This window comes from Lutjanus erythropterus, chromosome 15 (assembly GCF_056507025.1).
Source record: "Lutjanus erythropterus isolate fLutEry1 chromosome 15, fLutEry1.hap2, whole genome shotgun sequence".
Lineage (NCBI taxonomy): Eukaryota > Metazoa > Chordata > Actinopteri > Lutjaniformes > Lutjanidae > Lutjanus > Lutjanus erythropterus.
The window spans coordinates 26,117,591-26,136,939 of NC_139331.1; the positions used below are offsets into that span (position 1 = coordinate 26,117,591).

At 40.1% G+C, this 19,349-nt stretch overlaps 1 protein-coding gene across 1 annotated transcript; it reads right to left on the reverse strand.

Moving 5' to 3' along the window:
* Positions 1–15,367: 15,367 nt before the first annotated feature.
* LOC146314519 (voltage-gated potassium channel regulatory subunit KCNF1-like) lies at positions 15,368–17,358 on the reverse strand. The gene has a single exon (XM_084737562.1). The coding sequence runs from the start codon at positions 16,938–16,940 to the stop codon at positions 15,438–15,440; it is 1,503 nt and encodes a 500-aa protein (XP_084593688.1). The 5' UTR covers positions 16,941–17,358; the 3' UTR covers positions 15,368–15,437.
* Positions 17,359–19,349: the final 1,991 nt, after the last annotated feature.

Sequence of the window (19,349 nt, forward strand, 5' to 3'; positions counted from 1 at the left end):
ATAGGAACCACATCTGTGTGTTTTTCACTAGCCCGCCCTCAGGAAGCAACAACAGCTCTCATCCTCTATTGACTTGCTTTTAGTGTCCAAAAAAAAAATTACCAACAGATCTTTTACTCCTCCCCCAACTTCCGCCATTCTCATCTGACTGTAAACATCCACTCTCTTTAATTACTATGTAAATATTCCACTGCAGTGATGCTCTGTGTGCAGCTCGGATACGAGGCTGCTGTAGGAGGAAAAATCTCCCTAGCAGACGCTCACTACAATTCCTTTTGTGTCTTACTCTGTAATTTTTCTTTCCAGGGATGGCAGATTGATCTCCACTTTGCCATCCATCGGTAATCACCCACAGTGACCCACGCAGGGGGCAAACGGGGCCGAGGGAGTTTAATTACCTCTGTGCACAAAAGACAAGGACAAGGCATTTCATCACTGTTTGACGTCTAAATCTCCTCACTGACTCCTCACACCCTTCGCCATGAGTTTTTATGTCCGCTCGCTGACATCCTCTCCCACTGAGCTCATGTGGATTATCATCTGGCTCCGTCTGTCCAGGGGGGCTTTATGCTGTGCCTATAACAAACCTTTCACCTGTCGTTGGGGTGGCCATCGTGGAGCCATGCAGACACTTGTTCACAGCATGTAGAAGCAAGTTCAAGGCTACTGAGGGGGAGATCATGTGTCACTCAGCACTGAGCGTAGAGAGGGGGGTCAGACCAACTGTTTGTGAGGGTGGACTGAGATAAAGTGGCAAGAAAAACAATTGCCATGAGCTGCGGCTTTCATTTATCAACTTATTGATTCATGCATTTGACAAGCTTCTGCAAAGATATCTGTTTTAGCAATCAATTATTCAGGAATGTCTTTGCATTTATTATGGGGCTGCAGCCAGGAGCCAGTTAGCCTAGCTTAGCATAAAGACTGGAGGGAGGGATGAACATATGGAAAATATGGAGTGAAAGTAAGCTGAAGGAATATGATTTATGTTGGTCAAATGAGCCAGCTATCCTGCTGATCTTAACTTCACTGTAACTCAACATGGATCATTTTTATTAGTTGCTTCCCCTTAATGACTGATTAAAAAACATTGTGGGGTGTGAACATTTTCAGCTTCTGAGGTGATATAGAGTAATGCCGTACACTGCTTTTGTGTTACTTTCACCAAAATAACCACATAAGTATGATTAGGCATTATAAAATGGAAGAGGGTAATGTTTCATAGCAGTATCCCCACAGATGCTTCTGTATTGCAATAATTACAGTAAAAAGATATTTCGGCTGTGTATCAACCACAACATGAAAGAGTTATTTACATTTTTAGACTTTTTTTGACAATATGCGTGTTTGGGCTGCACACTCGCTTAACATGTCATCAAAAACAAAAGTGCAATATCCAAATTGCAGAAGCTGTATTGCTGCAGAGATGTCCTTGCCTACAATCTTTGTTCTCCACATGTAGATGTTTGTTTGGTACAAACCCTAACAAATGTCACATCATCATGAATTTATTTATTTATTTTATCTTATCTTTTTTTTTGTTGTTGTTTGGTGAAAATGAAAATTATCCAGTGAAATGACCATCCCCAGTAATTGTGAATCATATCACATATAGTATGAATTTTTTATCATATCGGCATAAACACAAACTTGATGTCCAATAAGAAGGCACTGGATCTATATTTTTCAACCTAAGCAGGGCAGACTGTGCTGCACTTCTGACTCACTAGTTTGTTAAGTTTGCTGTTATACATTCCCAAAATGCAAATATCTGACCCATTCTTGTGAACATGATACCTCAAGAACACGTTGAGGGAATTTCTTTAAACTTGGCACGAACAACAAATTAGACTGAAGGATGAACTGATTAAACTTTGGTGATTAAAGGTCACTTAGAGAGAATTTCTTGGTCACTTTAAAGGGCACTTTATCAAGTTTCCTCCACTACAAACATACACTAAACGACTCTTTACCACGTTATCTCCATCTTCACCAGAAAGTCACTCTAGTGGGCACTTTACCACATTTTCTACACTGGCAAGACACCCCAGAGGGCACTTTATCATGTTCTGTTTACCATAGAGGCATCCAAGAGGGTTTTTCAAACATGGTGATACCTTGAGTCCACCAGTGCAGGGAGCCCTGCACATTTCTTATATGTTGCTGTTTAAAAAGCAGTTGCCTTGATATAGAGCTCATGGCTCAAAAGTGTTTTTTCTGGGATGGCTGCGATCAATCTTCTGGGTGGGGTTGCTGCATTTGTCATAAGATGGATATCACATTTTTTGAATGAGTGAAACTTCACTTGGACTGTCACATTAGCCACGGCCAGAGACCCAAGGCTGCACATTACGATAATGCAAAGCTGTCACAATTTGACACATGGAAGATACATGGTGAGTAATTCTGTGACAGAGATAAATCTCACATCCCAGAGGAGGCATGAGTCCGATGGCACCCTCACTAAATATTGTTTTTTTTTTTTACCTGCAGCTCTAAATTAATTGTAATCATTGTAGCTGGCCACAACGGGACAAGGATGTTCCACTCCATAAAACATCATTGTCTCTGGACGAGATAATCAGCAGAGGCAAGTGCATCAGCGACCAGGTCAGATCTATCACTACGGCTTTGGTCTCTCAAGGCCAATTTCCTTAATGAGATGTCCATACATTTATCAGCATAAGTGTTACAGGGCCACTAGAACACGGCTGACAAAGTGAGATCTGCCCTTTGTAAGCCATTTTTGAAGTGGGGACCGTCAGGGAATGGTATGAACTAAGTGACGGAGAGAAAAGGAAAAAAAAACAACTTGTACCAGATATTAAGCAGACCTAGTCCTAGCTCTTTATTATGCAGGCAGTGGTACACGGGAGAGACGTTTATTTCTTTCATGTGTTGCTGTTTATAACCTTCTAATTGAATTCATTTGCTAAAAAAGTGAGAGCAACGGACGGATTGATTTTTAAATAAACTGAGACAGCTTTAACAAGCTTTGGCTTTGAACAAGTTATTTGAAGCTGTCAGTGGACACGGCTTTCAAAGCCCAAGTTCATCTGGAGACCGTGCTTGGCAGAAATGTGAAAGTTGTTGTTTCAGACTGATCAAAGCAGTCAGCACAATGTGTGAAGCAGTGCAGCACATAACACGGTGCACCGCCTCTAAATGACAATTCAAACCACACGACACAAGATATTACAGGGTAATGAACATGAATAAATGAATAAATGCACCAGGATTCTGACTTTTAATTTACATATTCATATTTGCTGAATGTGTTCTCTTTACACTGGGGGACTCGGCAGACTGGAAGACTAACAGTGGAATGTAAAGAAGGGATTTCACATTATTTTCTTGGCCTCAGTGAAGCTGGTTCAAACAAAGCCAGAGGGGAATAGTGCTGCCTCACACGTGTGACCTTCAGAACTTGCTGACACCAGAGGTTTTTTGGCACTAATATTTTGACTTTCACTTTCAAAGGAGTGTTTCAAAGATTTGCTGAGACTTAAATGGGGAGATCAATAGCACAGTCAGGCCTGTGTATGAAGTACAGAGCTGGAGCAAGGATGTGATTAGCCTAGGTTAGCATAAAACCTGGCTGCATCTAAAGTTCCCCTGAAAAACCCCTTTTACAGTGGACGAAAAACCTGTTAATACATACTGACATCTGGCTGTTGTCTTCAGCTCTGAGACAGGTGTACCTAATAAATTGACAACACAGTATAACTACACCTGGATCTGAAAGGGCCAGATGTTGATGAGTCAGTTTCATGGCAAAAATAATTAAAGCAACTTAATGCTTTTCTAAGGTTTCAAGGGATCAGTGCAATTTATTAATCACTATACAACACAGAGTTGCAGATAGATAGATAGATAGATAGATAGATAGATAGATAGATAGATAGATAGATAGATAGATAGATAGATAGATAGATAGATAGCAAATCTGCAACAGAGTATGATAAAGTATAAATTACATTAAAATATAACAATATATACAGTTGTTTATTGATATGCATGTATGTATACTGTCTTTGAAATAAGGGTTCTAAAGGGTTCTTCCTGAAGAGTCCTGATGTTCTGCCCAGAGCCATTTGTTTCTTTTCATCCAACGAGCGCATCTAGAAAAAAAAAGAATTCTTCAAGGACTTTTGTAATTCTGACAGAACTTTCTTCTTTGTACTATACAAGGGTTCTTGGTAGAACCCCCTACGTGGGGTCTAACTAAGAACCCCCTGAGTGGGTTCTTGTTAACATCGTTAGAAGGTGGAACAGTTTGAACCCCCAGAGGAGTTTCTGGATGGAACCATTACACCATAAAAGGGTTCTCTGTAGAACATCTCACATGGGATTCTGGGTGGTACCTTTCACAAATGGTTCTAGATATAACCCTTTATGTTGGGTTCAACATGACAAAACTTCCTGAGAGGGTTCCAGCTGGAACCATTATAAAAAAGGTTCTACCAGGGACAAAAGGGGTTCTCCTATTGGAACAAGCCAAAGAACCCTTTATTCTAGTTAGCACTTTCATTTCTAAGAGTGCACTTATACACATAAATGATTCTGCAGTGCATTATGTGAATTTCCGTCTGCGGGGGAGGGCGGGGGGGGTTTGGTAAACAGCAGCAAAAAGATGATAATACAGTCAAAATGCTCCACATCTGGAAAACACCGTAAATCAGACCAACTGCGCTCGAACACAACAAGAAGGCTACTGCAGTATTTCACTAAATTCCAAAGTGGTTTAATTAAAAGGAGCAGAACAAACACATTCACAAGCAATCAGCGATAATACAGCGAGTATTTGAACTGCTTGTTGTTCTCAGGCCCACTGTGCAGCCTAATCAAGAACTAATGCTTCCATATTAGGCTCCTGATACAATAATTAACTAAATCAATTTAATATAATGAGATTGAACTAACGTAATTAGTTCATAAACAATTTGCCTTCCAGAGGAGAGGATCTGGTGCAGCCTTCAAACACAGATACCTGACTTGTTCTCAGAGAGGAGAGAACTGGTTGCAGGCAGGTGTGTAAGCGAGCGCACTGAGTAGGAACCATCACGGACGTTCTAGTGAGTTAAGGCCACATCACCTTCTTGAGGCTCCACGTTCACACGGATTCACCCGGGCTCTATTTCACATAAAAGGCAGGCACAGTAAAAACCCCTTCAGATAACAACCTGAAGAATGAGGCTATAACTCGGCTGCCGGGTCTCAAGATACGGAGCTTATAAAGAGACTGAAGGCAGTGTTCAACGCGCACACACGTTCTCTATAATCTTCTCAGGAGAACTGTTCTATCTAACAGTTTAATTTCACACACACTCTTAGAAATAAAGGTGCTGAATAGAATCATAAAGGGTTCTTCAGCTTGTCCCCGTAAGAGAACCTTTTATGGTTCTGGGTAAAACCTTCTCTAAAAAGTCCTGCTTGGAGAAGAGAGTTCTACTTAGAACCCAACATAAAGGGTTATATACCTAGAACCATCTGCAGGCTACATCCAGAACAGCTACAGAGGGTCTGCAGAGAACCTTTTTGTGGTGTAATTGTTCCATTCAGGATACTTTCTGGGTGTTCTATCCAGAACATTTCCCTCTTTTGGGTGCAAATAAGAACCCAGCCAGGAAGTTCTACCGAGAAACTTTTTGTATTCTATGGGTTTTATTAAGAACCCATGCAGGGTGTTCTGCAGAGAACCTATTTATATCCTAAGGGTTTTATGTAGAATACATCCAAGTGGTTCTACCATGAACCTTTTTATATTGGAAGGGTTTTGTCTTGAATCCACCCAGAAGATTCCAACAATAACCTTTTTATCTTCCAATAGTTTTATCTAGAACACACCCAGGAGGTTCTACAGAGACCCTTTCCTGGGGTTTTATCTAGAACACACTCAAGGTTCTATAAGAACCTTTTTATACTCTAAGGGTTTTATCTAACCCTAACTTCCCCAGGAGTTCCCTTTTATATTATTGTGCAAATACCCCCATAAGGCTCTTTTGCATGAAAATAGTTCTTAATGGGACCCTTACTCTTACCAAGAACCCTTAACAAATCTGTTCTTGAAAAAAAGGATCCTTCAGTAGCAAATGGTTCTGGGTAAAATCTCAGTTCTTCAGAAAGAACCCTCTTGGATCCGTTATTTCTGAGAGTGTCAGGAGTCTCAGCATAAATCTTTATTTTGATTAAAAGAAAATATAAAAGGTAATAAAACTACTACTGCAATAATCCACCAGGATACTCATTGCTGATTTATGTTAAATGGTGAGCTCATACACACACACACACACACACACACACACACACACACACAGTATCAGTACAGCTATAACTATCACTCAGTATTCTGCTGCTGTTGTCTCCAAGCAGAAACTTTAGTGTTTGCAAACCCTCATTCACCTCTCTGCAGGGGAAAAAGCTTTGCATCAGATCACGTCTCTGTTAGTCCCTCTGACAAGGAAACTGGAACTATTTTCCAGGCAAATCACCTCTCTCATATTGCGTTGGCAGTTATGTTATTTTCCTCTCCATTTTTACGAGTTCAGGGTAATTTAGCAGCAAACAGCAGAAGGCTGCACTTCATCTGCACTGGTCAATATTTATGTTGCAGAGGCATGGCTGTATTGATTTCATTGTTTAACACTTTAGAGTGACAAGGCCAGGCAATGCCATTTAGTCATGCATCTGAAACAATACATTAACTGGCCACAAGGTATCAGATTTTTCCAATGTAAGTGTATTATATTCTTCAGGTTCCATTAATTTTCTTAGCTATTTCTGATCCATGTTCTTACAAACCCACTAGGGCAGATAATTTTGCAAGAGAACATTAGATAAAAGAAATGTTAAGAAGTGATACAGTTGGGAGGGAAAGAAGATATGGAACTCCTTTTTTGCAGACGGGTTGAGTGGGTTAAGTGCATCATCCCTGTCTGCTAGTTTGTAGAAGGTCACATTTAATCTTTGTAATTATTGTCGCGCAATTTTATCCGGCTCTCTGCCTGAATCAAAGTGCCCCAGGGTTCACCTACGCAGCGCTTTAAACATTCCTGATGAAAAAAATGAAACCCATTCGGCACAAAATAACGCTCCTGGAGCGTGTTTTTCCTCTTCTTATGGATCCAACATGAGGGAGATTACCTTTTCCCTCCCCTGCAGCTCAAAATATCTCTCAAACAGAGATAGCGCTCAGAGGGGTGGGCTGTTAAGCCACGGCATTATGCACACACATTCTTATTCAAATGAATGTGTTTGACCATCTTCTGCAGGATATGAATCCATTAAAATATCCCATTTGAACTGTTTGAGGGGAGATATTATCTGCTTTTATCGTGATCTTGAGGGCAATTTCTTATCCCTGATGTGTTTGGATGTCTGTTTTTGTTGTTTTTCTTAGTTTAGTTCTTGTCTTTCTTTCTTTACTTCTTTACTTTTCTCTCATCATCATCAAATACTTGCAGTCCTGCACGTCTGGCCTTCCTCAGAGCTCAGGCTCTGAGGACTTTTACCTTGTTTTGGATTTCAGATTTTGCTAGCTTTATACTTGCCTGTTTTAGCCTGTTGTACATTTACCTTTTGCTAAATCATCTTGAAACGTTGCTACTCAATTTGAGTTTTTGGGTCCATCTTTTGTTTGCTTTGCATTGCTTTGACACCGAACATTTGTAGATGCAGACACAAACTGTGTTTACAGACAACAATTTTCTAAAGCGTTCCCAACACCATAGTATACAATCATGTAGGTGTTTACTGCAGTCTTTAGTCATGGGTATTCAATATTGGTTTTCTTAAATGCTGAGATGTCTCCAGATTCTCTGGATTTTTTACAGATATCATGGATTGTAGATGATGAAATCCCTAAATTCTTTGCAGTTTTGTGTTGAGATGTTCTAAAGCTGTTGGATGACTTACCCATGCAGTTTTCCAAAACGTGGTGAACTCGCGCCATCCATCTTGTGAACGACTGACCCTTTCAAGGTTTTTTTTTTTTTTTTTTTTTTTTTGGGGCTCTGCAAACCGAGTGCCATCTAGTTCCATTATATTGGAGAGGAGGAAGACATCTCTGCGCCTGATATCTCCAAAACTCAGCAACTCACACCAAAACAATCTAAATGGATAAATAGCACTTCAGGCAAGAGAACAAATATGTATTTTTGATTTTTGAGGAGACTCTGTTGTGTGAGTGAAACTCACAGATGCTGTGGAAATTTAAAATGGAAAACAGAATCTTTTCCTGTCAGAATCACTTTTAATAGCTGCAAAACATTCATGAAACAACAGCTGTTTACGGACATAAACGCACAACGTAATCAGCTCGAGTTTGTTTAACTTCCGTCTGTATACAGGCTACCTACAGGGACTTCCCTATTTTTAGACAGCGGACATGAGTAGAAGAAGATCCCCATCCTAAAGGTCAAGTGGAGCGGGGTTCCTGAGTGTTTGTGCTGTCATCAAAATGGCTGAGTGTAACTCAATACCAGAATGCCAGCACGTCACCAGATAACAATCGGAGCTGGGAGGCAGCTGGACGGGACACGTGACTTTCAGGAATCAACTTTGATGACCTAAAACACATGCAAACACAGTAGCTGTACAGTATGTTGAGGTTCAGGGAGAATGCACACTGTGTTTCAGCCATGATTCAAGTTAGATTTAATGAAATGTTGACATGCACGCACAACAGTATGGTATCGGAACAAACCTGGCATGCTATAGAATTTCTCCTATTAATTATTATTCTACCTCCTCGCTGCATGTTGGCTTAAAATAAAACAAAGAAGTGTTTTAATCGTCAGCTGGAGAATGTGAAGAACTTTCCTTAAGCACACACCTACACAGATTGTGATCCCTTTAGTCTGTTTAGAGGATTTACAAAAATCTGTGCTGCACAAACACACACACATAATTCTATTCAAAGTCGTATGAATCCAAGTAAACATTTTAACTGTGACGGGTTGCCTACAACATCTTCAGAACTGTTTAAAAAAAAAGTCAATCCATCTTCACTCGAAAGCCCCGTCTCGGGCTTTTATCGACAAGAAAAATGTATTGATTTTGCAGCAACAGCCATGTGAGTATTTATGTGAAGGGATAATGAGCACAATTTTGAGTAAATGCTCAGGAATACCTCCTATCTTAAACACCCACTGAATGCCAGATGACCAACATGTGGGTGTGAAAATTGGTGATTAGCCAGCAGATCACAGCAGGTCAGTGTGGAGTGGCTCACACATGGCTGTGGGTATATGGGTGAAGGAGTGCATGTGCAATTATTTGTGTGCACTTGTAGGTAGGCGGTGGAGAGGAGGGGGGGATGTTTGTATATGCCAGCATGTGTGTGTGTGTGTTCTTGTAAATCTAAATTTGAACGTGAAGGTGCGTGTGTATTTGCATGTGCATCTGCTGGAGGAGGAACATTGTTCCATTACACAATGCACGCCTTTGACATTCCAGCTCCACCTGTCAGCGTGCACAAAGGCCTTTCTCCAGGCTGTGACATGTGTGAATCTGCTGCTGGCCAGCAGAGATAGCAGAGTCCTGTATAGGACATGTGTGGGTGGACAGCCTGCAGAGTCCTGCCTGACCTCCTCCATGATCCTTCTCTCAGGCTGCATATATTAGACTGGTGGAAAACATGACGGGAAGAGGTAGCCGAGTCTGAATCAGTGCCCTCTTACTAATCAAACAAACTGACATCTTGTCTCAGTGATTGATGCAGACACCCTGCCAGTATCACAGGCAGCAGGAAGATGAAGATGTTTCACCCTTCTTCCTTACATTAAAAGTGACAGGTGATGTAGAAATCACAGTACTTCAGGTTTTACATTTTGACCTTTACTTTTATGCTTTCCATCCGGCCAAACAGTGATTTTTTTTTCTTTAACATACCCAGACCAACATAACATCTGCAGTTTCAAGTCCAGCATAAAATATTTTGACAATTACATTCATTTGTTACAAAATGTGTGCTTGCCACTTTAATCTTTTCAATGGTTAATGCTCTCTTTTCTGAGGTTGGAGAGAGGGTTACAGATTAGATGAAGTTTTCCTGTACAGTAGCGATTTCCAACCGGGGTTAGAGGAGACCAGCGGTCACAGTCATTCTGTTTACTCTTTAACTCACAGAGTACGTGAAATACAGTAGCCATCTTTTGATATAAGCAACATATATGCATACCAATTAATACAGTTGTTATATTTTCACTAACAAAGACAAGACTATAATATTAAATTTAATGCAAGAAGTTGTCCCCACCAGGGTCTGAGGGCAGTTGCTGGCAACTGGCTTCATGCGTGTTTAATCCAACTCTAAATCACTGACAAGGTGCACCTGTAGAGTAACACTGAAATGGGGAGCTTCATCATGCATGCTTCATTTCAGGAAAGTCCAACATGGACTGAAATGTTTGTACTTTTGCACATTTTTCATTGTACTGTCTGTTCAGCCCTGCAATGAATTTAATAAGAAATATCTCAAATCAAGACTCAAGGTTGAACCTCTCTTCCTCTTTGTGCAAGTCCTCCTTCGCTGCTTTATGTGACTTTTCCCCTGACCACAGCACCAGAGAAAAAGACGAACAAAGGACAGTTTTTTAAGGCGCAGCTCAGTCCTTGTGAAGCATTGAGGGAAACTAACACTGAAAAAAAAAAAAAAAAACCTTTTCACCCACTATATCTCAAATAAAAACACGCCTCAAAGTAATCACATCACCCCTGTATTATCTAATATCTTACTCAAGATTTTTTTTTTTTAATTTGGTTCAAATTATTTTAGATGTCAGGTTTTGTGTGTGTTCAAAGCAAAAGTCTCTTTTTATTTTTGCACACTACAACAGACAACACAAGTGGCACCAAGATTTTATTTGATTTTAATTGAGTTAAATGATTTTACTTTTAAATTTAGTGAAATGTGCTCATTTCCTAACAGAAAAGTATGTCAGCACAGGCAAACAAGGTGCTTACATGGAGTTATGTGGCTCTGGATGCAGTTGTGTTACAATTGTCCCCAACCTTGCAGCCACGATAAAAATCTCACATTAGCTAGCAACATCTATATATATCATTATCAACGTTTGCTCATGTTTGTTAAAGATAAAGTTAAAGATAATATTTATCAAAGTTCAAATTTGCAGTCATCTAGACAGAAGATTTACTATATATTGTAAATGTCCAATGAAATAATCTGCTAATGTCCCCAAGCAGAGAGAGAATCCCACTGAGCATGTGCAGAGTGTCATCAGTCTAGCTTGTTTTTGTCCCCTGTTGCAATTGTCCCCGGTCTGCCCTGCTTATTTCTGTAGTTAACAGGGGATAGGTGAGACCAGGGGCAATTGTAACAACCTCAAACTGCACCAGTCAGAAACGAGACAGAACCATGAAACTTGTGATGCACATAGTCTGTGATGATCCCTCTCTGCCTGCCAAGGGACAAACTGATGTCTCATACTAGTTTTCCTTCCAAAACTCATTTCTGAGGTATGAACGTTTTTTATTTTTCATCTACAGCAGGGGTTTTCAAAGCCTGACACTGTGAGCCTCCCTCCAGACATTATTTGATCCCACAGACACTCAAGAAATGAGACACAATATCCGAATATATTGCTGCTTTGTGGAACTTCAGATCAGAGCAAATACATAGAAATGTCTGTCCAAAGGCATTTATTAGCTTCTGACTCAGTGAAAGTGGGAAAAACAGCAAAACTCCCCCTAAACTACTGAATTTCTGACATACCTCTTTAACCAAATCACACATATTTAGGCTTTTCTCCTTTTTATAACTAATGTAATATTTTTCCATTTCCAGTTGCCTCCCCTGAAACTGTTTGGAGCCTCCTGGAGAGGCCCACCTCCCACTTTGAAAACCTCTGATCTACAGTATTTTCCTCATACTGTCTAAACTTTTAAATCATTTTCTAATAATTCTGACATTTTTCTTTATCTAGTGTCTGGTGTTTATATAGTTTGCCTCTCAGTCTGGGGACAGGAGTCAATTCCAATTTTCCATGCATTTTTTTCTCTTTTTTTAAATAACCATTTTTTTTTACACACTCCAACATAACAAAACAAAAAACTAAAAAACAAAAATGAAATATTCCAGGGCAGTGAGTGCGGACAAGAGGCAAACCCACTCACCATCAACAGTTTAACTTGTAACACTGACTGACAACAGTTGCACTTGAATATCAATTTCATGGCATTTCAACACACATATCATTAAGGCCAACACGTTATTTAAATATGACATAGTTTAAAGAGCAACTTGAACATAAAAAAATAAAGAAAAACTAAATCTTCAATTGCTATAAATCAGAAGTTGTCTTAACTTTAACTTAACTTTCATATTCACTGAAAATCAACAAATATTTTAATTATTATTTTTTGGTTGTGAGAGTGGGTTCGTATAGAAAATTAGCTTGTTTATAGTTTTTTATGCAGTTTTATCAATAGATAAATTCTGCAATACTGTCTCTGTTTTTACTGATTATAAATTGTTTTTATATTTATATCATTTTAAGATTGATTGTGCTGTTTGTTTAAACTGCAATTAATTGTTCAATTGATATTAAATGGTTTTATCTTTATTCTTGAGAGTTTATTGTGGTGCTTGGTGTGTATAAGAAGGTATAATGTGTTTTGTTGATATTACCCCTGCACATTTGACCTCCAGTCTTTCATTCAGTGTTGTGACATTTGATGATTTTTAACAAGCAGTACACAGATACAAGTTACATGAAAACTGTAACCAAATAGTTCAGGAGGTTTTTAGTGATGACACTGAAAACCAAACATTTGTTGTAATTGTCCCTGGTTTCACCTACATGGAAATATATTTACATTCAAGACATTATACTCATTTCATAAGTTTTCACAAAATAAGACTGAGCACGGGAACACAATCTTGACAGAGACTCCAATAAAAATCAAATCACTGACATCTGAGACATGACGTTTGAATTAAACGTGTCAAATTTTAATTACAGCTCGCCTACTGTGATTGCTCTATTTGTGCACCAAGTTTCACGTCACTCAGACTAATGGTGTAGGAGTTGAGACCTTTCAAGCTGCGAAAATGCAACCTTTAAATACAGCGTCCATTAAGCCAAGTTAGAGTGGAGAAAATGCGTCGTCCTTTCAAGTATCATCAAAACAAGAGCAGTAATACATTAAGACACTGTCCTTTTAATGCTGTTGCACACTGTAGTGTGATAATGTGTGCCATTTTGAAGAATTAATGAAAAAGTCCACATTATTTATATTTTTTATTAATATTTTCATCACAGTTCTTTATTTTCTACTTGGATTTTCAGGTTTATCTATATCCTGCGTTCTTTAAAAGTTTAAGTTTAATAAGGAACCACTGGGATTAATTTAGTTTAACCTCCAGCCTGTTGCTCCTTCCTCCTCGCCTATAACTTGGCGGTCAAGTTATTCCACTGGCAGGAACCTCCAGGGAGGAGCAGGAGTGGTGACGGCTGCTGCAAAATTTAAACCCATTATGGGAAACATGTCCTGCAGCCAGGGAAGCTTGAGAGGTCCCGGTGTCGGTTACATGATGACCCTATCTGATCACAGTCACTGCTTTTAATGTTCCTGCACAGCAGCGGGTGTTTTATATCTGATATATCACCTCACAATCATACAGTGTCGGTTACACAGAATTACACTGATGTCAAGAAGATCACAGGCAGAGCGAGAAATGAGAAGCCCTGATGATATGTTGCTTTTATATTCTCCTCCATACACACTTTTCTCTAGTGTACATTTAATGTCTGTAGACTTTATAGTGATCTCATTGAGAAAACTATGGCATTATATGTCTCTTTAGCCAGGTTGCACCAACATGGATTATTTTTAAACTGAAATTAAATCATGGTTTAACTTTAGATCTGTTGCACCAAAGTTTAAAGCTTAAAATGGGCAGTTTAGTTTTTAGTCTAAACCTAGATTAAATTTCATTCTGCTGCGCCAAAACTCCAATTTAAAGTGTTAACTTTTAACTTAGACTTGAGGAGGTTTGACTTTTAAAATAAATGCCTTTTTGAGATCAGTTGAGCAAAGTACTCAAGTTCCTTGGGGAAAGTTAAGAGATGGACTCAACCCAATTGGGTTTAATGATGCGTCTGGTCTTTATTTAACTCCAGCTGATCCGTCAAGACAGTCCTCCAGTTGCTGCCTGACAGTCTCTTTTTCTGCTACTGTTCTGCTTTCAGTCTTTTAATCGAATCTAATTTTATCTTCTATAATTAGTCCAATTTTTTCTCAAATAAGGGATTAGAGCTTCTCTGTCGACCAATTATGAGTAGGCTAACCAGGCTAACTCACTTTTTATCTAGTTAGCAAAAAAAATCTAATGTTTTGTTAACTTTTTAGCTAGTTAACAGACATCGTAAGGACAAGTTCAAATCTCGCTAGAGTTTCACAAATTTCAGGTTCCTTTCTAAACACGACTTTTACCTTTTTAGCTTTCTACCATCCAATGTAACATGTTATTAATTAATTAATTTTATTAATTCATAATTTTATTTTAGCAAGCTAGCAAACAATATTACATTTTGTTAACCTTTTAGCCAGCCAGCAATCAATGTAATGATTTGTTAAATTTCTAGCATGCAGTGTTTTTGTTTGTTTTGCTAAGGAATACACAGCAGCCAAAAGTTAACAGTTTCCACCCTTTTTCCACTCAAATTTAATTTTTATTCATCTGTCTATTTTAATTTGGGTAAGACAGTATCTCCATATTAAACTCTATTTAATTTCAGTTTACCTCAATAATTAGTTGTGCAACAGACCACTGTTTAAATTTGAATGTATTCATTTTAAACCTAGTTTTTCTAAATTCTTTTTTAATCTTTGTGCAGTCCAGTCTATAACTATTAAATACCAACAGATTTCCTCAGTTTTGTTGGGATGTCTGTACAACCAATAAACATATCATGAGGTGACTACATTTCTCTTTTCTCCTCGGGGAGCTACCAATCTCTGTTATTTAAAAAAAAACATCCATTTTTGATATATACTTCTGTACAGAGGAATAAGCTACAGTGCGGTCTACAGTATGAGTGTGAGGATTGGGGATGGGGGGGTGTTATATAAGGAGCCTACATGGGGGAATCAGTGTACTGGCTGTTCAAACACAACCTCTCAGCCTACAGGGAGTTACTGCGCAAAGGCACAGCTCATCAAGTCAATATCTCACCACACATGTCCCTTAATAGGCACAATTCCTCAGATGCGCTAAAGGTCCTTGGAGAGAATCACTGCGGTCCTATTATCTCTGCAAGGCTATTTACACGCATGTCTCCATCGTGGTATCATTAACCCAAGACTGTGCGGGTTAACAAGTTAAAATGAATTGTTAATTTGATGTTTTGTTGCTGTTGTTGTTGTTATTGTTGTTGTTGAGTCTTTTCACATGATGCAGGGGCTTCAAGTGTTCATGAGATGAAATATTCAGTGGCCTCGGCTGTGCTCTCAAAGCTGGTGTCCATGCTTGGGGTCTGGATCCCTGCCCCTCCCCTGGGGTCCTTCAGTAAGGGGATGTATGTGTCGCTGTGACAGGAGCGCATGGCGTTGTCCCACACTCCTGCACCACACACATGTTTATGGGCGCCGGCGGCTGCAGCCTCCTGCTCGCTGTCCAAGGAGCGCAGCGCCATCAGTTCAATCTCGTGCTTGGCCGCAGTCTCCAGCACCTGTTGCTTGTTGTAAAACAGGACGAAATTGTTGATGATGGGGTGTATGGGCAGCGCGATGGCGATCACCCCGCACAGAAAGCTGATGGCCGCGTTGCACCGACCTAAAGTGGTCTTGGGGTAGACGTCTCCATAGCCCACCGTGGTCATGGTGATCACAGCCCACCAGAACGACTGCGGGATGCTGGTGAACAGGGTGTCCGGGTGGTTCTGCTCCATGGTGTAGCCCAGTGCGGAGAAGAGGAAGACCCCCACGCCCATGTACATGAGGAGCAGCCCGAGCTCTTTGAAGCTGCTTTTCAGGGCAGATGTGAGGGTCTGGAGTCCGGAGGAATGTCGTGCCAGCTTGAAAATGCGCGCAATGCGCATTATGCGTAAAGCCTGCACCGCCTGCTGCACGTTCGCCAGCTCCATCACTCCTGCGCCGAAGGAGGTGAGAATGAGCACCACGTAGAAGGGCATGATCGCCATGAAGTCGATGATGTTCATGAACGCCAGCACGAATTTGATCTTATTCGGGGAGGAGATCAGACGCAGGAGGTATTCGATGGTGAACCAGCCGATGCACACCGTCTCGATGACCTCCAGAGTCGGGTGCTCCGACAGGTTACCCTCCGAGTCCTCCACCTGCAGGTCGGGGATGGTCCCGACGCACATGACCACGGAGGAGACGAGGATGAAGATGAAAGAAACTATAGCGATGATGTGCGCAGGCAGCGAGGACTCCGGCTTCTCCATCAGCCTCCAGAGGCACATCTGGAAGCGCTGCCAGCCTCCTGCAGACGGATCTCCCTCTCGGTCCACCAGGATAGTTCTCACTTTCTCCGCGATCTCTGCAAGTTCGTCCTCCACCTCCTTCAGGTGGCTTTTACAGCATTCATCCAGGAAATCAGAGCCAATTTTCCAGAACTCCATCTCCTTCATGAAACAAATGGGACAGATGCCTCTTTTCATGTGGATCTCTCCATAATAATACAGTTCAATTATACATTTAAACGCCTCGGGGTCTCTGTCAAAATAAAATTCCCCCGTGTCAGGGTCGTAGTCGTCACATAGTGAAGATATTTCTTCAGAAGACTTCAAAGAGCAGTCCACCAGCTCTGCCAGCCGGGTGTCCGGGTAGCGATTCAACACGTCCTCATATAACACCTGTTTCACTCCGCCGATGTTCACCACGATCTCCGTCTCCTCGCTGGCCTCAGAGCCGTTGCAGTCCGCATACCGCGTCCTCTGGATCCCCCACATCGTGTTGACAACAAGTCCTCCACAAAAACAGCCCCAGGAGATCGAGATTTTCACACACCTGTCAAGTCAAAGTAAAACGCAAGTCACCAGAAGCCCTGGCGCTGTGCGTAAAACCTCCCCAGTTTTCTACTATCTATGTTTTAGACGAAAAAAATAGAATAAATGTTTGCTCAGGGGTGACTGCAGAGAGAAGTCTTCAACATACAGCCGTGATCGGCAGTGAACAGTGCGCCTGTGCGCTCTGAGAAAGTTGGCATTGAAGTGCGCGTAATGTCAAGCACGACACAATGAAACCACAGGACTTCCGGGCAAACCTTTCAAAACAAACCGTTCACTGAGCAACGCTCTTTGTTATTTTATTTTGTTTTACTCTACTTTACATGAAACAAATACAAAACACACACAGGCTTCACAGAATCGTGGCAGATGATGGTGCTTGTTACACGTTTTCTCACTTAAACTGATTTTAAAGTGTTTTTGAACGTGATCACGAGCTCGTCAGCCTGAGCTTTTATTTTTCAGGCTGTCTCCGTGTCTTCCCGTGTTGCTCTGTGTGTCTGTGGTCGTGTTGACGCAGCGCAGTGCAGCCAGGCTCAGCGGATCATAAATCTCAGCGGCATGTAATGAATTGTGAAGCAGCAAACGGGGAAATCAGAGACACGCTCTCCGCGGGGTTTTGGTGGCAGCTGGAAGAACAACAATTAGTTAAAGGTCATCGATTATCAGGCAGCGCTAAACTATAAACCTAAATCATCCCTTTTTACAACTACAGCCTATAAAACCTTTCCCCAGACAGACGCATCATCTATCATCCATTTTGAATGTATTATAGGCTATCACCAAATAACTCAGACTGAAAACACTGAGGCTAAAGTAATAATCACTTAATCTGAGACAGAATGAAGGCTCTATAAATATTAGATAATTATAAAAAACAAAACAAAACTGTTTTATGGATGTTTGGTGACTGTATTGGTTTGGATTACAGATGAGAGTAAATTCCATGAATTTGTTTTGTTTTCTTTGACTGTATAACTACTTTCAGATATGAATTCACAGTAATATCATACAACTTGAGTTCAGCTGATCAGTTCTGCAGTAGTCCACGCTGAATTATTGATTGGCAGAGAGACTGACCATACAGCGTCAAAACAAACGCTTTACCTCGTTGTTTGTCTCCATCTAGTGGCAAAATCTCCACACAACAGTGGCGTAAAGGTTTTTCTTTTTCTGCCTCCAAACACTGCTGCAAACCTCTGAGGATAGGAATCCATTAATAGGTGATTTTAAAAAAAAAAACAAAAAAAAAAAAAAAAAACAACAATGCAATAAAGCAAAACACAATATCTGGAGTAAAACCTGGGATGCAGTGGAGTCAGGCCAACCTTCATGCCTTCTCAGTGGTCTTTAGTTTGTTTAATACCAACCACTCAAGTACATTAATTAATACAACATGTGTTATCAGACATTTATCACACTGATTACATGACATACAGCACAGGCAGCCTCTGACACAACATGATAATAACATCTTACATATAATGATAATGTCCACTTCCCCCTAATTAGCCATTCAATATTGAATTCATGAGTTGGGGGCATATTTACAAGAATACTTCCTGTCTGCTGTTCACCTTAAAAATCAATTGTTCATAATTGGTTAGTTTGATCATTTCCCTGAGTATTTTGTTCAGGAATGTTATTCATGTCATTTGGGGTTCATATATGATGTATACATGTGTACCTCTACTCCTACCAAATCTCCAGTGTATATTTGATTCCTGTAGCTTTCTTAAATCCTATAAATAATCCAATGTAATTGACCGAGTCTATATTTCTCCATAGCTATCACTGCTCCTCGAGGCCTTTACAGTGTTTTCTACAAGATTATTATGGGAAAACATCCCATTGAGTTATCATTGGTGCATTTAAATACATAATTATTTCTAGGATTATAAGGTCTTTGTTGACTTTAAATGATAGTCACCTTATCAAACCTGAGAAACTGAAAAGGAAATACCTTTTTCTGTATTATTTAGTGGCATAAGAAAATATCAAAACACTTGAGAATTGCAGTATAAGGCCATTCTTCTGTATTTTTTATTTTTATTTTACTGTAGTATAGGATGCACAATATTGGCTCTTTTTTGCCAATATTGGATATGCTGATGTTTTCTAACTTATTTTGGCTCATTGCAGACACTGATATATGCACATATTTTTTCCACCTAATTCAAGAGAACATCAAATCTCTCCTGTGGTAGAATTAACACATTATTATGCCTACTCTTATCTTGAGAGCCCGCCAGCAGATGCAGACATAAAATACTGTGTTTTTCAAAAAATAGACTCACTGCGCAAACATAAGAAAACTACATTATAAAAAAAAGAGAGAATTTGAAACATGTT

Coding starts and splice junctions, on each gene's coding strand:
- LOC146314519 (XM_084737562.1), bottom strand. CDS start 16,940: ATGTGGGGGATCCAGAGGACGCGGTATGCGGACTGCAACGGCTCTGAG.